Source organism: Chaetodon trifascialis, chromosome 21, assembly GCF_039877785.1.
Source record: "Chaetodon trifascialis isolate fChaTrf1 chromosome 21, fChaTrf1.hap1, whole genome shotgun sequence".
Taxonomy (NCBI): Eukaryota; Metazoa; Chordata; class Actinopteri; order Chaetodontiformes; family Chaetodontidae; genus Chaetodon; species Chaetodon trifascialis.
In genome coordinates, this window is record NC_092076.1 from 6,077,986 (window position 1) to 6,094,830 (window position 16,845).

The 16,845-nt window shown below is 44.4% G+C and overlaps 1 protein-coding gene across 2 annotated transcripts; it reads left to right on the forward strand.

The window, feature by feature from the left end:
- Positions 1 to 643: 643 nt before the first annotated feature.
- ldb3b (LIM domain binding 3b) lies at positions 644 to 14,754 on the forward strand. Of its 2 annotated transcripts, none has more exons than XM_070990674.1 (9): positions 644 to 755; positions 997 to 1,332; positions 5,025 to 5,176; positions 5,373 to 5,448; positions 9,301 to 9,323; positions 10,759 to 10,956; positions 13,565 to 13,731; positions 13,879 to 13,915; positions 14,559 to 14,754. In XM_070990674.1, the coding sequence occupies exons 2-9, from the start codon at positions 1,237 to 1,239 to the stop codon at positions 14,653 to 14,655; spliced, it is 846 nt and encodes a 281-aa protein (XP_070846775.1). In that variant the 5' UTR covers positions 644 to 755; positions 997 to 1,236; the 3' UTR covers positions 14,656 to 14,754. The 2 variants fall into 2 exon arrangements, with proteins under 2 accessions (XP_070846775.1, XP_070846774.1); XM_070990673.1 differs by lacking the exon at positions 644 to 755 and adding an exon at positions 11,699 to 11,722 and having other exon boundaries at positions 1,152 to 1,332.
- Positions 14,755 to 16,845: the final 2,091 nt, after the last annotated feature.

The window sequence follows — 16,845 nt, forward strand, 5'->3', positions numbered from 1 at the left end:
CTGTTTCCTCTTGCCTCCAGGCTTTGTGCTCAGTAGCAAATATGTTTTTGTTTATGATTTTTAACACACATCTTCTGGAGGAGAGTTGGACTAAAGGTGTTCAGCCTGAGCTCTCCAACTCAGGTTGCGTCGTCAATAAGGACCGATAAGGTCTGTCTGCTTAGGGGCCATCTCCTGCGTCTTTCTCAGCATCTAAAACCAGGTGTTAAATGTGCACAAACATCTCAGTGTCAAGGTGTGTGAGTGTGACTAATATTCACAAAATCATCCAGAACTGATTAAAAAAATAAATCCACCTATTAAACTGTCTGAATCCGCTGTTTGCGGCCGCTTATCCGTCACCGCTGTGGCTGGCTGCAGATTGAATTGCTCCGTATCACAAACACACAGAGGCCTGGCAGCTCAGCGGCGCGGGTGTTTCGAGGGAGTCGGCTTTGGGTAATTTGTCGTTTCCTTTCTCTAGCAGAACGAGAGGCTGCGAGGCTGAAAGGCGACCGGCATCAGTGCGCAGAGGCTGATTACGGATAATAAGGTGCTAGCAGCAAGAACTGATAGCACAGAGAGAGGGAGGAGGAGGAGGAGGAGAGAGAGGGAGAATGTGTTGCAGTAAGAGGGGTCTATATTGGCGACGTGAATCGGCAGTGAAGCATTCTGGGGCTTCGTGTTACAGGCCTTATAAGGGCCAGGGCCCCTGTGTCTCTGCTCACCTCGGCTATTCTTAGGCTGTCTGTCCCTCACCCTCAGCAACTCTGCAGGCAAGAAACTCTGCTCCATCTTAACATTAAGTTTGAAGTTGACTTTTGAGAGTTTGCACTTTCTCAAATTTGACTTTTTCATTTCAGCGTGGGCTTTTTTGGGGGCTCTAGAAACTGTGTTTTTCTGCAGCGGCTCAGCTCGGGTATACACTCTCCTTCTGTGCATCTGTGTGTATTTGTGTATGCCTGTGTGTGTGTGTGTGTGTGTGTGTGTGTGTGTGTGTGTGTGTGTGTGTCACAGAGGTTCCACAGCACCTGACCCACCCGCCCACCACCACCCCAGGGTGTTTGTCCTGAGAGCTGGGAGCAGACGGGGAGAGACGGTAGTGAAGCCTGGGCTGACGGAGGAGAAGCGACCATCGAGGCGCCGGCAGGGACAAAAGGATAGCAGGGGAGGACGGAGAACAAGGGCACCGCAAGCAGGAGGAGAAACCACGCAGCAGGAGTTGTGAGCAGGAGGAGTGTTGACGTTTAACCGAAGATGAGTACGTACACAGTGACTCTGAATGGCCCGGCTCCATGGGGCTTCAGACTACAGGGAGGAAAGGACTTCAACATGCCGCTCACCATCTCCAGGGTAAGAGCAGAGTCACCCTCACAGGCTGACATCTGTTGTGACAAAGCAGCTTATAAATAAAGAACGAGTAACAGGCAATGTGGCACTGACAAGGTGGCACACAGACAATAGCGCACTGATAATCTGCTGTGACAAAAGACAGCACCAGCGGCGCACAAATCACTTCAAATTGAAGCGTCCTCTACAGAGACTGCAGTGAGCTGATTGACTGACGTTGGCAAATTGTGCCCCTGAAAGGCGATAAAAAAAACTAAATACGTGATGCAGAATCATGTAAACAGACTCCAGAAAGCTTCACTTTTGTCACATTTTCATGCATGACTGAACAACATATTGGTGATTTGCAGGTGAAAACATGCATAGATGTCCCAGTAAAAACCAAATTAGGTTGAAAAGCAGAGGTTTTTTTTAGACTTGCAGTTTACATCTGATTTCTGTTTCAACGTTTTAATGGACTCTAAGTGGAGCATGTTTATTAAAGGACCTGCTACACTGTGCAATGCAGCCCTTTGAACACTTAAATGTAACTTAGAAGTCTGTAAAACTCACTTTTTTCTGTCCTTTTCACCTGAAACTCACCTTTTCCCTTGGTTGGACATGTTGCATGTTCAAACTTCATCAGGCTTGTGTCCATGCATGCACATACTGTATATGCATGTGATATGTGTGCGTGCAGGTTTGATATGCGAGTGTGTGAGCAGCGGTTATGTAATGTTGCTGTACGTGATGATGACAGGGAGGCTCAGATGTAATCTCCAGAGAGATTTCTAGAATAGAGCAGCAGTGGAAAGACTGGAGTAGGTTTACTGGGGTTGAGGCGCTGCGGCATTAGTTAACTTATGCGGTTATTATACGGTTAGCTCAAGAAAACTTAAATGCCTGGAACTTCCCTCAAACTTCAGCCAGTCGTAATCAGCTCAATTAATCATGAGTAAAGCGAAATTAATTCTCTATCTTTGCACCGTGAGCAATTTGGATGACGACCTGACTTATTTTAACTGCAACATCTTTCAAAAATTACATGATTTATGAAAAAAAGTTAGAGTAAGAACATAAATATTCTATTTCATCAGTGTAGATACGCATTATTTTCCAAAAATTAGCAGAATTTAAGAAAAAAGGTGGAACATTAAGTGTTCTGCAGCAGACTGACTGGGCGTCTCTCTCTCTCTCTCTGGCAGGACTGCTGGTGTATTTACAGCTTTTCCTTTAAATAGCAGGGGTGGAGAGGTGGACGGATGGAGAGAGAGAGGGGTGGGAATGGGGCAGGAAAGAAGCGGGCAGAGCGAGGAAGCTAACGGGCAGCTTGTGTTACCTTTAGTAAGCTTTATTCCTGCTCAGTTTCAGTTTCACCATGAGGAGCTGAGAGGATGCAGCTCGTCGTTGAGCGGGAGCGAAGCCTTTGAGAGACTGAGATGAGGAAGAGGAGAGGAGGAAGGTGGAGGAGATGAGGTTTACCTGAGCGGAGCAGCGTGGGCATTAACTCTGCTCCCTCCCGCCACCAGCTCCTCATCTTTCAGTCCTGATTGATGCTCAGCTGGTGATCTCAGCCTGCGTTGCATTGACTCACAGCTGCAGACATCTGTTACTCTATTGTCTGCTGATCCTGGTCTCAGGTGACCGGGGGGGGCTTTGATCCGGGGTGACATTGTGTCATCGGATTTGTGTTCATCCTGCGGTCAAGTTGGGCTCCGACAGCTTAACATAAAACACTGCAGCTTGACATGACAACTCGGGGCGTCATTACTGTCCTTTCTCTTGCTAAGAAAGGAAAGAGGGATGAAGAGAGCGGATTTATTACATCTTGTTAGCCAAGCTGAAGCACCGCCATGAAATATGTGACACACCTGCTGTCCTGTGATTTTATGTGACTATTAGTGAGATTATCATTGTTAAAAGCATGAAAAAGGGCAGAAATATGATTTCAAATTAACAGATTCGCAGCACATACTAAGCTAGCTCGGCTAGGTTAGCGATAATGTTAGCCAGCAGGTTCGGCTAGCCGGTCAGGGAGCTGCAAAGCGAATGTAATCCATCTGATGGTCTTTAAACTCGGTATAAAATGCAACCTATAATGAAATGTGAAATTAGCTACCTGTTGAATTTAACAGTAGTAAGTTAAATTGTAGGTGTCTAGTCCAACTGCAAATGGTGACTTCATAATATGACAAAAAAAATCATGGATTTAAGTCATTTTAAGGCCATTTACATGCTGTCTTGGCTACAGCTCTCTGGTGATTGGCTACGGCGATACGCTGACATATGTCAGTGATGGTTTTGAAATCTTGCGAAAGGCATTTTCTTTTAGAAAGGAAATCCAATATAACGTTGCTCTTTCATTAATATCCAATTTTCAAGGAATCCGCCTTCATATTCACATTTCCTGTTTCTCATCAGTTATGTCTGAAGTGTCTGATGCATATGAAAACATGCATGACGGAGGGGTCGGGCAGGGTTATGTGTTTACATGTGTGTTTGATGACACCGAGGCAGCCGTGCAGAAATCAGTCTTTCTCCTTTCTCCTAAAGTTTCCTGCTTTCTACGCACACACACGCGTCTACACACACATGCATAATAACTGTAATTGTACAAAGAAAAAGACAATAAAGGAAGAAGGTGGACAGGAGGAACAAGGACGAGGGGACAGTCTAAGACGAGGCAGAACAGAAGTTCACGTGAAATGGTGACATAATAAAGGGAAAATGTGGACGGTAGAGAGGACGGCACTTAATGTAAATAGAAAAACAAAATCTAGGAAGTCTTGTATGAATGTCAGTAGCAGGTGTGTGTGTGTGTGTGTGTGTGTGTGTGTGTGTGTGTGTGTGTGTGTGTGTGTGTGTGTGTGTGTGTGTGTGTGTGTGTGTCGCGTGTGTTTGGGTATGGAGGGGGGCTCAGCAGGGTCAATCACAGTGAAGCCGGGCAGGCATCACCAGCATTGCTTATTTTTAACTCTTTAACGAGTTGACTGTAAGCTTAGACCGATACTGTACGCCCCGGTCCTCTGGGTCCTCTGGGTCCTCTCCGGCCTCCTCTCTGTGGAGTTCAGGTCCAGCTTTGTAACAACTGAAAGTCAATATAAGGCTAAGAGTGAAAAAGTTCAGCAAAGTAACTGTTTACTGGATTTGAGCTGTGCACAAACTGTGTGAACAGCTTGAGTCTTCACCTCACATCCCTGTCCTGCTCACCTCACCTCACCTCACCTCACGTTGGCTTTTATTAGACAAATCCTGCTGTTTCTACTTATTTCAGTATCAGATCGCCTAACATGCAGCTGTGGAGACTGATCAGACTCTCAGATAAAATGCGGCTGCACTCTGTTGATGAACATAAATGCTACCCAGCCCTTCATCTGCAGAAACACAGCTTTTGGATTTATTTTGCTTCATCAGCTTGTTCCTTCTCTACCTTTAAGGCCTGTTTACTGACCTGCTACACACTCACACACAGCATAAATAATGTCACCTGAGCTGTAATGCTGTTTTGACCTGAGGGTTACAGCAAACATGCACTTTTACATTTTATTTTCTCATTTCACACCCACCCTGGGGAGTTAATCCAGCGTTCATAAATACCAATCTGTGCCGTGTGCGTATGTTTGTGTAACTGAACATGTTTTGCAGTTGCTTGTGTGTTTCCTGAGGAATCTGTGTTAGCGGTCCTGGTGTGACCTGCCCTTTTGACCCCTCCATAGATAACCCCGGGCAGCAAGGCAGTGGGTGGGAGCCTGGCCCAGGGCGACATCATCTCAGCCATTGACGGGGTCAGCACCGATGGAATGACACACTTGGAGGCCCAGAACAAGATCAAGTCTGCCACCAACAAACTGTCACTCACCATGGTGAAGTAAGCAACCAGCTCACTGAAACACATACTGGTGTGGACATTTTGGGAGATAAGGAGGATGTCAAAGCTTTAGAAAAGGCTGCACATGTTGCTTTAGCTGGGTCAAAAAAAATTGTTTTTTTTTTTACAAATAAAAACTGACAAAATGTGATCTAATAGTATGTTTTTTATGTATATTCTCTTGTTTAATCTTCAGATCGAGACGTCCTGCACCGGTTCCCACAGCAACCCCAAGGATGGACTCACCCATGCCAGTCATCCCCCACCAGAAGGTATGAACAACAACCATGAACAACATGAACAACAACAAAGCAGCTATCCATGCAAACACAACATGTGTATCTGCACACTTTCACACAACTGTATGTATGTCTGCAAAACATGTTTTATATTCTCGTCCCATTGAGAGAGTATCAGTCACATATGGTGCCATAAATTAGTGTCCTGCTGCCCTCTAGTGTCAGATATTCACAGTGCAACCGCAGGGAGACCCTGTGCAGAGGTCAGAGGTCGGCACACCAAAAACACAGACCAAATGAAGGGAAACGAAGACGAAACAAGCTGATACCTTCAGTCTCATTTCACTTTAAGCTTCCTTTTCTATCAAAGCTCCTGCCTCCTCCACAGCACCTGCCTCAGGTCGGGTGCAGCAGCACAGTTCCCCAGTTGGCCTTTACTCTCTGAAACGTCCCGGTTTAACCCCACATGAACAGGACAGTGATGAGACAGTATGCTCAGAACTTGCCCTGCGTTCATACCTCTCGCACGTGGCACTATTTCTGGAGCGTACACACAAACATACCTGCACCTGGCTGCACTCCAGGTAACAGAAAGGCAGGAGATCAGACTACAGGGTCATTTGAGGATCTTTAGTACAAGCAGGTCCGAGACGCTTTATCAAAGGTCGGGTGTCCTCAGCACTGGATTCAAAATAAAATGAGATGGACAGGAGTTAGTTTGCTCTTATGAATGGTACCGACTCATTCACTGTGCAATAAAGATGAAACCAGGGAGATGATGTTGAAAAAGATCATCTCTTCTGCTGATTCAGCTCCCTGATGCTTTTTATCTTCAAGCTGTTGCAAAGCACAGAGCAGAGCAGAACTGCTGGCGAGGTTACAGGAAGGGGATGATTTAGCAAACTGGTGGATACTAGAGGTCTCTTAAATCACTTAAAACCAGGGCCCTTTGCTTTGGTTTTCATTAATAGTTTGGTCTATAAAATGTCAGCAAATAGTAAAAAAGGCTCATCATCATCTCAACGTGTCACGTTCAAATGTTTCGTTTTGTCCGACCAACTGAACAAAAACCTGTTCAGATTCAATTGACAGCATCATACAGACGTCACTTCAGGCACCGCCACCGGTGGCTTACACAGAAACCAGTGGGTGCAGATGTTGTGACTCAGCACACATGTTGCTGCTGTTGTTTTGGGGTTTGAGGCTGCGAAAACAAATCAAGACCATCATTTAAACCACCAGTGAGTGAGTCCATTTCTCCCCCTAAGACCCAAACTGATTTCCCAAAGACCTCAATCTTCCATGTTTTTCTAAGGCTCTGTAACTTCCTAAAACTGCTGGGTACTGTACAGTAGTTTTTACTGAACGATACTCAAACAGGGTTAAGTAGTATATTTTCATCCGCGGATGAATTATTTCCTGCTCTAGTGTATTTACAGTGTGTGAGGCCATGTTGCAGAACCTCTATCAGGTTTTGGTTACACAAACAATAATTAGTCAGATCCATTTGTTGATTTTTTTTTTAATTGAATTGAACATAAGAAAAATAAACTAGATTCAAAGCTTTTTAAATCCTGTGTTTTGCATTTTTCTCCTTTTATATTCGCACTTTCTATTAGAATCAGACACAGGTTTTACTTAAGTTTGGCTGGGTTATTTTTGGAATCCACATTTGCACATTTGGGTCTCTCAAAAAGATATTTTTGCCAGGACTGTAGGGCCAAACCAGCAATGCCTTTATCATGACAGCACTGCACTACAGTACTGTTGCAACGACTCGAGTTCGTTGGGGGTTAAGCTGTGCCACGCTTGAGGGAACTCTCCTCAGTGGGACGGCGTGAGTTACAGTGAAGCCTCAGTCATGGAACACTTGTAGATGTTAATTAAGGGCACAATCTGCTTGGCCTCTGACATATCACATCCAGGTATCAGTCCTCACTAATGTGTTTCCCCTCTGGAGCTCAGCTGCTTTACGCCAACAGTAAGTCAGGTGTCTGGAAACGTGCTCCAGGCAGGGCGATCACGTCAGTGTCATGCCAGCGGCCCCACCTCGCCGCGTTCATGGAGACTCCAATTCCACTGGCATGCGCGCACACACGCATGCACACACGCAGGAGAGAGCAGCTGTTGTGCACGGTGATGGAATGTTCCGCTCTGGTTACACACCATCATCCTGAATCCCCTGGATGTCCCCTCGCCAAACCTGAGATAGCTCCATCAGGTCCCCGTTGAGGGATGCCTCACGTGCGAGGTGCTGCTGAGCACGTTCCACTTTACCTACTGTACCCTGAAATCATCCGTGCGCCGTATGGACTAATCCGCCGGCTGATTTATATGATGCACTCTCGAGTGTTGCCGCCGCCGCCGCCGCCACCTTTGCTCTAAGGGGAACTGAACACATTTAAACTGACAGTAAAGGCACAGAAGTTCGGGATGAAGGTGGCTTGTGTAAATGTGGAGGTTATTAAGTCTTAAAGCACTTGTTCGAGTCTAGACGTGACGCAGCCTTTGGGAATGAAATAACATGCACGTGCTGCTCCTGTCTGACCTACACAGTCTGGATGTGTCGAGTGGCTCATTAAACCAGGCAGGAATTACTTGCTGCATTCGCTGGTGATTTAAATCATTGAACTCCTACACAAAGCTAGCAAGAGATCCCAGCCCATGTGGGTAGACTGTTTCTTCCTTGAAGCTTTGGTTGGTAATGTTGGAGAGAGTAATCTAAATTTTGAGGTATCCAATAAAAAAAATCCCCTCCCTTCAGTTCTCCATCCATCCATCCATCCATCCATCCATTTTCTATGCCGCTTATCCCTTTCGGGGTCATGGGGGGCTGGAGCCTATCCCAGCTGTCAGCGGGGGTACACCCTGGACCGGTCGCCCTGGACCTGATCGCAGAGGAGAGAACCCACGCATGCACGGGAAGAACATGCAAACTTCACACAGAAAGGCCCGACCTGGGAATCGAACCAGCAAACTTCTCGCTGTGAGGCACGCGCACTACCTGCTGCGCCACCGTGCAGCCCCCTTCAGTTCTCCATCCAAAGCAATTCTCCCAAAACACACCAACATTATCACAATGAACCTAAACAATGAACATAGCTATTGTTAGTACTCAAAGCTAGTCAAGATAGCATGCTAGCATTGGGAAAATTGTTGCTGCACCTTTGCTGCCATTCTTATGCAACTAGTTCAGTCAAGCACAATGAGTGCGAAGGCGGAGTCAAGCAGCAACCTTTGAGGCCGAAAAATGAAGCCAACGTGTCAAAAGTGCAGTTCCTCAAATGGCCACTTGAGGCTGGCTAGAAAAGCAAGTCAATCCCCATAGACCCCTATTAAAATGCCCAGCGATACAGCAGTAATTTGTCGATTATAAACTTTATTTTAACGGCATCTGATGACAGTATTGAGACAATAAGTGTCTCAACAGGATCTGCTGGACAGCGTAAATTACATACACACAGTGCACAGAGTATTGTAGGTGACCTTTGGAAGTGAGGTACCACTGCAGTCACGGCAGCTTGTCTGCTTCCGCCTACAGCTCGAATTCGTCTATATGTATCGGCTGCAGTCCTGACATAAGTGGATCAGGTGCTGTGTTTGTGTAGTTGTGTATATTTGTGGCTGTTCTGTGCTAAAAGTGTCCCCGTCCTGTATCATGTGATTGAGACACTTCTGCTCTTGTCAGTCACTCCTGATGATGCAGGGGAAGCTGGGAAATATCCCAGTGATGACAAACAGCTGCCATTCTGACCTGTACGTGGGATTACAGCAGAGCACTGTAGCTGGATAGTTTCCTACAAACACACACGGTGCCGTTGTTATCGCCCGTATACCTCTGGTGATTCATCCTTTCCTTCCCTCTCCCTCTCTGGTGTGTTTCAGGTTATCGCGAACACAGCTGCAAAGTCAGTATCTCTCAGTATTTAATGTGCATGGAGTATGTGTCCGTACAGAGAGTACTGGTGTTTACAGATCTGTCACTGGTCATTCTGGTGTGTGTCCAACATGGATTTGTGTGTGTAAAGTAACCGTAACAGAAACTCACAGGCTGAAAACCCAAGACATGTTATTAACAGCATCTGGTCCCCAGAAGTGGAAATTATTGAAGTATCAGTACATGTTTAAAGTGCCACTTCTTTTCTACTTTTCCTTCACAACATTTCAGAAGGAAATATTGTACTTTATACTTGTACTGAGTACTTTTACTTGTGATACTTTACTTTCTCATGCAATTTATTTTGAAGTCATACTACTGTGATATCTACCTTTGTTTCCACCTCTGCTGGTCCTCTTCAGCTTTCATATTCATTTTGTGAATATGAATAGATTTACAGCGTATTACTGTGTTTAAATGCATGAGCGATGGCATTTTGTGTGTCCTCTTTACGTACATATTTGACAGTAGTGCGTCAGTAAAACCTCGACTGCTGTGTGTGTGCGTGTTTCAGCGTGTGTCAGTGTGACCTGACAGTTTTAAACATTAGCATGTCTGGTTTTCGTTGGACTGTTAAGTCCGCTGAAAAGCTTAGATTTTGTCATTAGTGTATTCATGAAGTGGTGATGGACAAATCCGCAGGTTTTCAGAAGACGTGCTGTGTCCCCATTACATATTACACATAATACTAATCCTATAAAATATGCACCATGTACTGTTATGCACTTTATACGGATGTAGACGTTAGGATATAATACATAAATATACAATATTTCACCATTTTGTACTTCCATCAATCTCACTGACTTTGGCGCCTCATGAAGTGGCAGTACAGTGCTTGTACTGATTCTACCACTGGGGGGCACCAAAGTCTAAGTTTTTCAAATTATAAGTGTAAGATCACAATGATAGCTAAATAATAGTAATAAAAATATATATATATTTTGACAAATTAGAATTATATTAATAAACTTTGCCACTACGATCATTTAGCTAATATTGTGGGGGGGGGGTTGTTTTTCAATTAATTAATATTCTCACTGTCTGGGGAATTATGACAACGTTCTGAAAAATTGAGTCGAGAGTCTATTCCAGTGTGAAATCTGTATGTCCGATTAAAATACTTAGACTTAGCTTGTAGTATGGAAGTGGGACACAGCTACAGTGTAGTGCGAGGAGTATTTTTTATTTATTTTTTGAGTGAACGTACAAACTGAGCGGACAGCTCGGCCTGTCTGTCAGTTGTATTACTGCACGTTGACCTGGTTTCCTCCCTTCACTTTAGCGTATTCTGTCGTTTCTCCCCTCTCCTCCCCCTCATCTGTCAACCTGTCCTTCACCCCTCGCCACCTGAAACCTCCCCACCTCCTCTCCGACCCACTGACCTCTGACCCCGACACTCACAGTGTGGAGTACACTCCCAGCTTCAACCCCATAGCTCTGAAAGACTCGGCCCTGTCCACCCACAAGCCCATCGAAGTGAAGGGTCCGGGGGGAAAGGCCACCATTGTTCACGCCCAGTACAACACACCAATCAGCATGTACTCACAGGACGCCATCATGGACGCCATCGCGGGGCAGTCGCAGGCTAAGGGACACGACAGGTGAGGTCACACAAGCAAGCTAATCCCCTCTCCGGTCTTTTACGCTCTCTCTCCACTCACACACATCACATCACACTGATCAAATCGGCCCACGCGGTGACAAATTAAAGGGTCAGTTCGCCCAAATTACAAAAAAAACATGCTTTCTCACTTACTGCCAGCATTTTCTAACCATGCAGATAGTTTTATTAGTGTTGAGATATACACCTTTTTTTAAGAAGTCAAAGTCTATTTACATAAAACCTTAGAAAGAGAAGTGAGCTATGAGTCCTGAGGAGCATTTCAGGAATTATATAACTAGTTTTATTCCATAAGAATTTTGAGGGACTTAAAAAAATGTTTAAATGGGATATTGGAGCCATTGTACTCGATAAATATCTCAAAACCTGGACATAAACCCCCCCAAACTACTGTCACGGCTGAATATCATCAGCAGAAAGTGAGAAAATATGTTTTTGTTTGTCATTTGGAAGAGCCAACCTTTTTAAGATACTTTGCCTGAAAAGCCCAAACACAAAAAACAGCATTTGAACATTTGAGCCTCCTTAAGCCCACGCTGCTGCCACTCAGATGTCGACTGTATGCCCGGGCTTTCCCGTGTTGTCTGTGTCCGAGCCTCGTACTCCTCCGTGCCTTTCACCCACTTTCCTCTCCTCATTCCATCCACAAACAAACAACCAACCACACCTGTGCTGCGCTCCACCCATGCTTCCCCATCCTTCCTTCCTGGTTGTGACCTCAGTGAAGAGGCGGGCTCCCCCTTGGCGTAAGTACAGCGGCACTCCTTCTCCATCCCTGTGTCTCCTTCGTCTCGTTCATAACAGCTTGTGCGTTGCTCCACGTGTCTCCTAAACTAATATCCCACTGAAAATGTTAAACAGCATTTATTTTGTTGTGTTCATGTTTTTTTTATATATATATATATATTTTTTTGACGTGTTATATGTCAAACTGAGGTGTCTGAAGGACAAACTCACTAACCGCGAGGCCACCATGGACGCGGTTATGAGTGTGGAAGTACTTAGAAGTACTTTGTCCAAAGTATGAGAGTGTTTCGGGATTTTTTTTCCTCCTCTAAAAAGCAGCCAACATCTTCAGGAAGCTGAAGGGATGTCACGGCATGGGAATGTTCTGAGTATCCAGTCACAGGGTTTCAGATCAATACTGCTGATCGGTATTGACTCACTTTTCTAACACATGCTAAGAAGTCACTATCCGGTCATGTTGCTGTGTAAACTCACTCCAGTATCTACGGTGCACCACAGGACAGACGCCTTCACTGTGGAACTATGGGACAGCACACACACACAGCCTACATGAACAATGAACACGGCGACTGTGTGCAAAGCAACACAAATGCAATTATTGATCTGAATGTAAAAACTGCCCATAATGACAGAAAATCAGCCTTTTTAACTTCTAACGCTCTCTGGTGCATTGTGCTATTTCAAAATAAAATACAGTGCCAAAGGAAGCCCCACTAGAAATAGAAGATGTTTGAAGGATTTATACTGTCTCATGCATACAACTATGTCCACAAGCAGTAGTGGAAAAAGTATGACGATCTTTCACGCAAGTAAAAGTAGGAATACTACAGTGCACAAATACTACAGGATAAAAATTAGCATCAAAGTATAGTTAAAGTACCAAAAGTACAAGCAGTGATTATGCAGAATAATAAATATCACATGTATTCATCACTAATGTAGCTGGTAAAAATGAAGCTAATCTGAACTACTTTGCTGTCAGGTGGCTAAATCTACAAAAAAATACATTTATTAGCTGACTTCTGCTAAATATTAGTTGTATTTTATCAAAATAACTAGCAATAACAACAATATTTCCCTCTAAAATATAGTGGAGTAGAAGTCTAAAGTAGACAAGTACAAGTACATAAATTGAGTAAATGTACTTAGTTAAATTCCAACGACAATGCTTCCAAGACGCCGCGAATTAATATAAACCAGATCAGTTTAGCACGTACATAGTGATCAGTGTCAAACAATACTAGAAGTGCGTCCAAATGTGCCCTATTATATTAGTTAAATTGTAGCAAAGACGAATTAAACATCCCTTCTGTCAAGGGACAAAGTAAGCAAAATTAAACCCATCAAAATTACAATCAAATTTCTGCCAACACTGAAAGACCTGCTCAGCTTTGCCTTCTACAGCACCGGCAGGCCAGAGGATAGTTTCATCTGACTTTGTAAGAAAGCGATAAACCCAAACTTTCTTCATTGTACAATACAGCGGAGTTCAGATCTCTCTTTTTCTCTTATTCAAGGTGTCCATGCGTTTCATTCGCTCACCTGTCAATGGCGACATGTCCCCTTCACACCCTCTAGCTGCTTTAATTTCCAGGGAAACACAGGAAACACCAGATGACACTTTCAGAGTGAGGAAGGAAGTCTGCGATCATGACTAAACTAACATGAATTAAACTCTACTACACTGGTGGTTGTTTAACAATGAAGACTACCATGATCCCATGAAGTAGATGGTAGCACACCATGGGCATTTCCTACATTATGATCATCTATTACATTTGGGGGCTTTAGATACAGAACGTGCGACGCTCTGAGCTCTGACAGCGCTCTCTGCCCTGCAGTGGAACTCTGCCCGTCAAGGACCCTGTGGTAGACTGTGCGTCTCCAGTTTACCAGGCAGTGATCAGGCCAGGAGAGACCCAGGACATGTCTGAGTGGGCCCGCCGTGCTGCCAACCTGCAGTCCAAGAGCTTCAGGATCCTGGCCCACATCACTGGCACCGAATACCGTCAGTACACGGACTCCTCCGTTCTTACCTTCATGTTTGCTCTCTTGATCGTCTTGATACTCATCTCTGCTACGTCTTATTCAGATTCAGTTTTCGTCTTGTAAGCGAGTCCTTACCGAATCTTCTTGTTCTTTTCTCCTCATGCAGTGCAAGACCCAGACGAGGAAGCCCTGCAGAGGTCGAGGTAAGATGGGAGAGAAGTGAGAGGACTGTCATGGTATTTGTTCGCTAGTTTGGTACTTCTAAATTAACCTGGCAAAAAAGAATTTAAAGGAAGGGTCCCTTAAACATCTTTCCATTCAGTTTGAAGCTACAGCCAGGCTTACCTTAGTATAATGCCTGGAAACAGGAAGAAACAGCTCTGTCTGGAAGTAAATCCACCCATCTGCACCTCTAACTCTCACTGATTAACACCTTATTATTTAATGTATAAAAGTGTAAAAAAATGATATGCCAGGCAGCCTGCTGAGACGTGTGGGGAAGTTAGTGGTCATGTCCAAGAAATTTCCTGGCACATAACCCCCCTCACAAAACCACAACTTGTCATTTTCACTCTTGGTTTTTTGTACAGATTAAAACATGAGATGTAATGTTTTAATTAGTGAGATTTAGAGGTGCTGTTAGGCAGATTTTGGTACCTTCGGACAGAGCCAGGCTAGCTGTTTCCCCCTGTTTCCAGTCTTTGTGCTAAGCTAAGCTAAGCTAACCAGGTGCTGGCAGTAGCTTCCCATTTCCAGTGCAGACATGTATTTAATGCTGAACACTTGCGGTTCAAAGCGCACATATTACCTGATGTAACAGCCTCGTCCGGCCTTCCACACCCTCAGGGAGAAGTTTGAGTCGGAGGTGAAGGGGCCCCGCTTTGCCAAGCTGAAGAACTGGCACCACGGACTGTCTGCACAGATCCTCAACGTCCAGGAATAAACAGGAGCTGGAGAGGAAGCCAGAGAGAGGACATGATAAGGAGGACATGGACAAAAGCACAGAAGTTAACAAGGAAGAGGGGATAAATTAAGGAGGGGGGGGAAAGGTGCAGGAGGAGGAAGAAACCCCTCAGGAATGTGAGACAGTGTTGTAGCCTACATTACTAGAATGTGAGATATTAAGTGTTAGTGTGAGAATGCTATGTGTTCATAATCTCGATATTACTTGTCAAACATGTCTGTCTGCTAAGACCTGACCTCGCATTTGGGTTCTTCTTTCTTTCTTTCCTGTTTGTTTGGGTCCTGTCTCTCTTAAACGAAAGGGAAATTGTACAAAAAATAATAAGTATTCAAGTGAAAATGCAGAACTGACGATGTTTCTTTTAGTACATAAACCGCATCACGGGCGTATGAATTTTAACACTATGAGCATGCTTGTGAGAAGGCACACAAGGACAAATACACACATAGAGATTTACCTACATGCACAAATACAGTATGTAAAAAAATGCACTCAAAAAATGTACTGATGTCAATGTGAATAAATGTTTTCTTTAAACCACACGGCTGAGCGAACTGTTGCAAACTCACATCAGTGAAATGAACGTGTCACCCTCTATTTTGGGAATCAAAAACTGGAGGCAAGGCGTAGCGTCGCCAGCGGTGGGGGCACTCCTCCATCAATGAGCAACATTTGCTGTCACTTCTAGCGCCGCCATTCAGAAGGAGCATCTAATAGCTCTTGACAGAATAATATGTTTATGAGCTGGTGGCGACGTGGACAATGACACGTCTATGGCAGATGGGGCTGACAAAGCCTGAGAGCTGAATATTGCTGCTGCTTTTGTTTATATGAGATGAGTCTTGAATCAAAATTCAGTTTTCATGCGATAAGAACAGCAACTGGACGATCGGAGGGGAAGTCAGAGGTGTAGACTTGAGGTATTCGTAGCCTCTTTGGTGAACTAGAGCAAGATTTAAACACTGGTAGAGCACTGATAGATAAGTTATCTGCACATCCAGCAAACACATAGCAACGTTAGCAATGTAAGACGGCTATTCACTCTCCTTCTAACTCCGTTTTGGTCTCCCAGCCGAAAATCCACCTTGTCAGGCTTGAAGTTACAGGCTTGTGGACGAACCACAGTCAGGGCACTGTGATCAACCAATGGCAGCAACAGAACCTGGTTTACGTGACACAACAGCGAGAAGCAACTGAAACAACAATGGCTAACAGCAGCAGCTATGCTCTTAAAGAGGTTAGCATAGCTGCTGCTGTTAGCATAGCTGCTGCTGTTAGCATCACTTATGTCAGGACTGGAGAGTGTTTCCACTGAACGAGGAGCAAAGAAGGACACTGAAGGCTTTCACCATTTGACCGGGCTCAGATTATGAAAAATGGTTAATAACCACTGGGGATTCTACATATTTAAGCAACCACTCAACAATCAACGGTCCGTGTGTGGGCCATCAAAGTGCCCGTCTATGTACACAACTGCTATGTTTAAGTTTATGCTGGTGCCATACATTGTTGGAAAGCTAAGATTCTTCCCAACAGCGGGTACAATCAACAACAACAAACAAACAACAAACAAACACCCCATTATAATTGAGGGAACTCACCAATGAAGTCTCCTAGCAATCCAACAATCGATAACACTCAGACAAAAATGGTCTGGTTACATCAGCAAAGGTCCAGATGATCCAATCCAGTAAAATATTTAGTCAAAAACACACGATAATTAATGGAAAGCTGTTAAATTGTTTCAAATTAACAGCAGAGGTGCTAATCTGTTTGTCTGTTACAACCATAGACATAATATATAGACGCCTCATTACGTGCTGGAGCGTAATCCAGCGTCGCCGCCATATTGGGTGGGTCTCCGCTAGCACCAGAGCCAACCAAAGTCAACGTAAAGAGCGCAACAATGCCCCTATTTTATTTATTTATTTTATTTTATTTAGCTTCCCAGCCCCAGTTACAAGCTTAACAGGGTAGTGTAAGACGCTGGAATGACCAAAGAAAGAAAGAAGGAAAAAATGTACTGAGCAGGTATATATGGGAGCTTTGTATGTATGTATGTGTTAAAATCAGTGTATATCACAAACATCAGCAGTTTCAGTCCAGGCTATTATGGAATCTTTGTCATCCTCAAGCTGTGAACAGTAGTTTAAATTTAGACACGTCAGG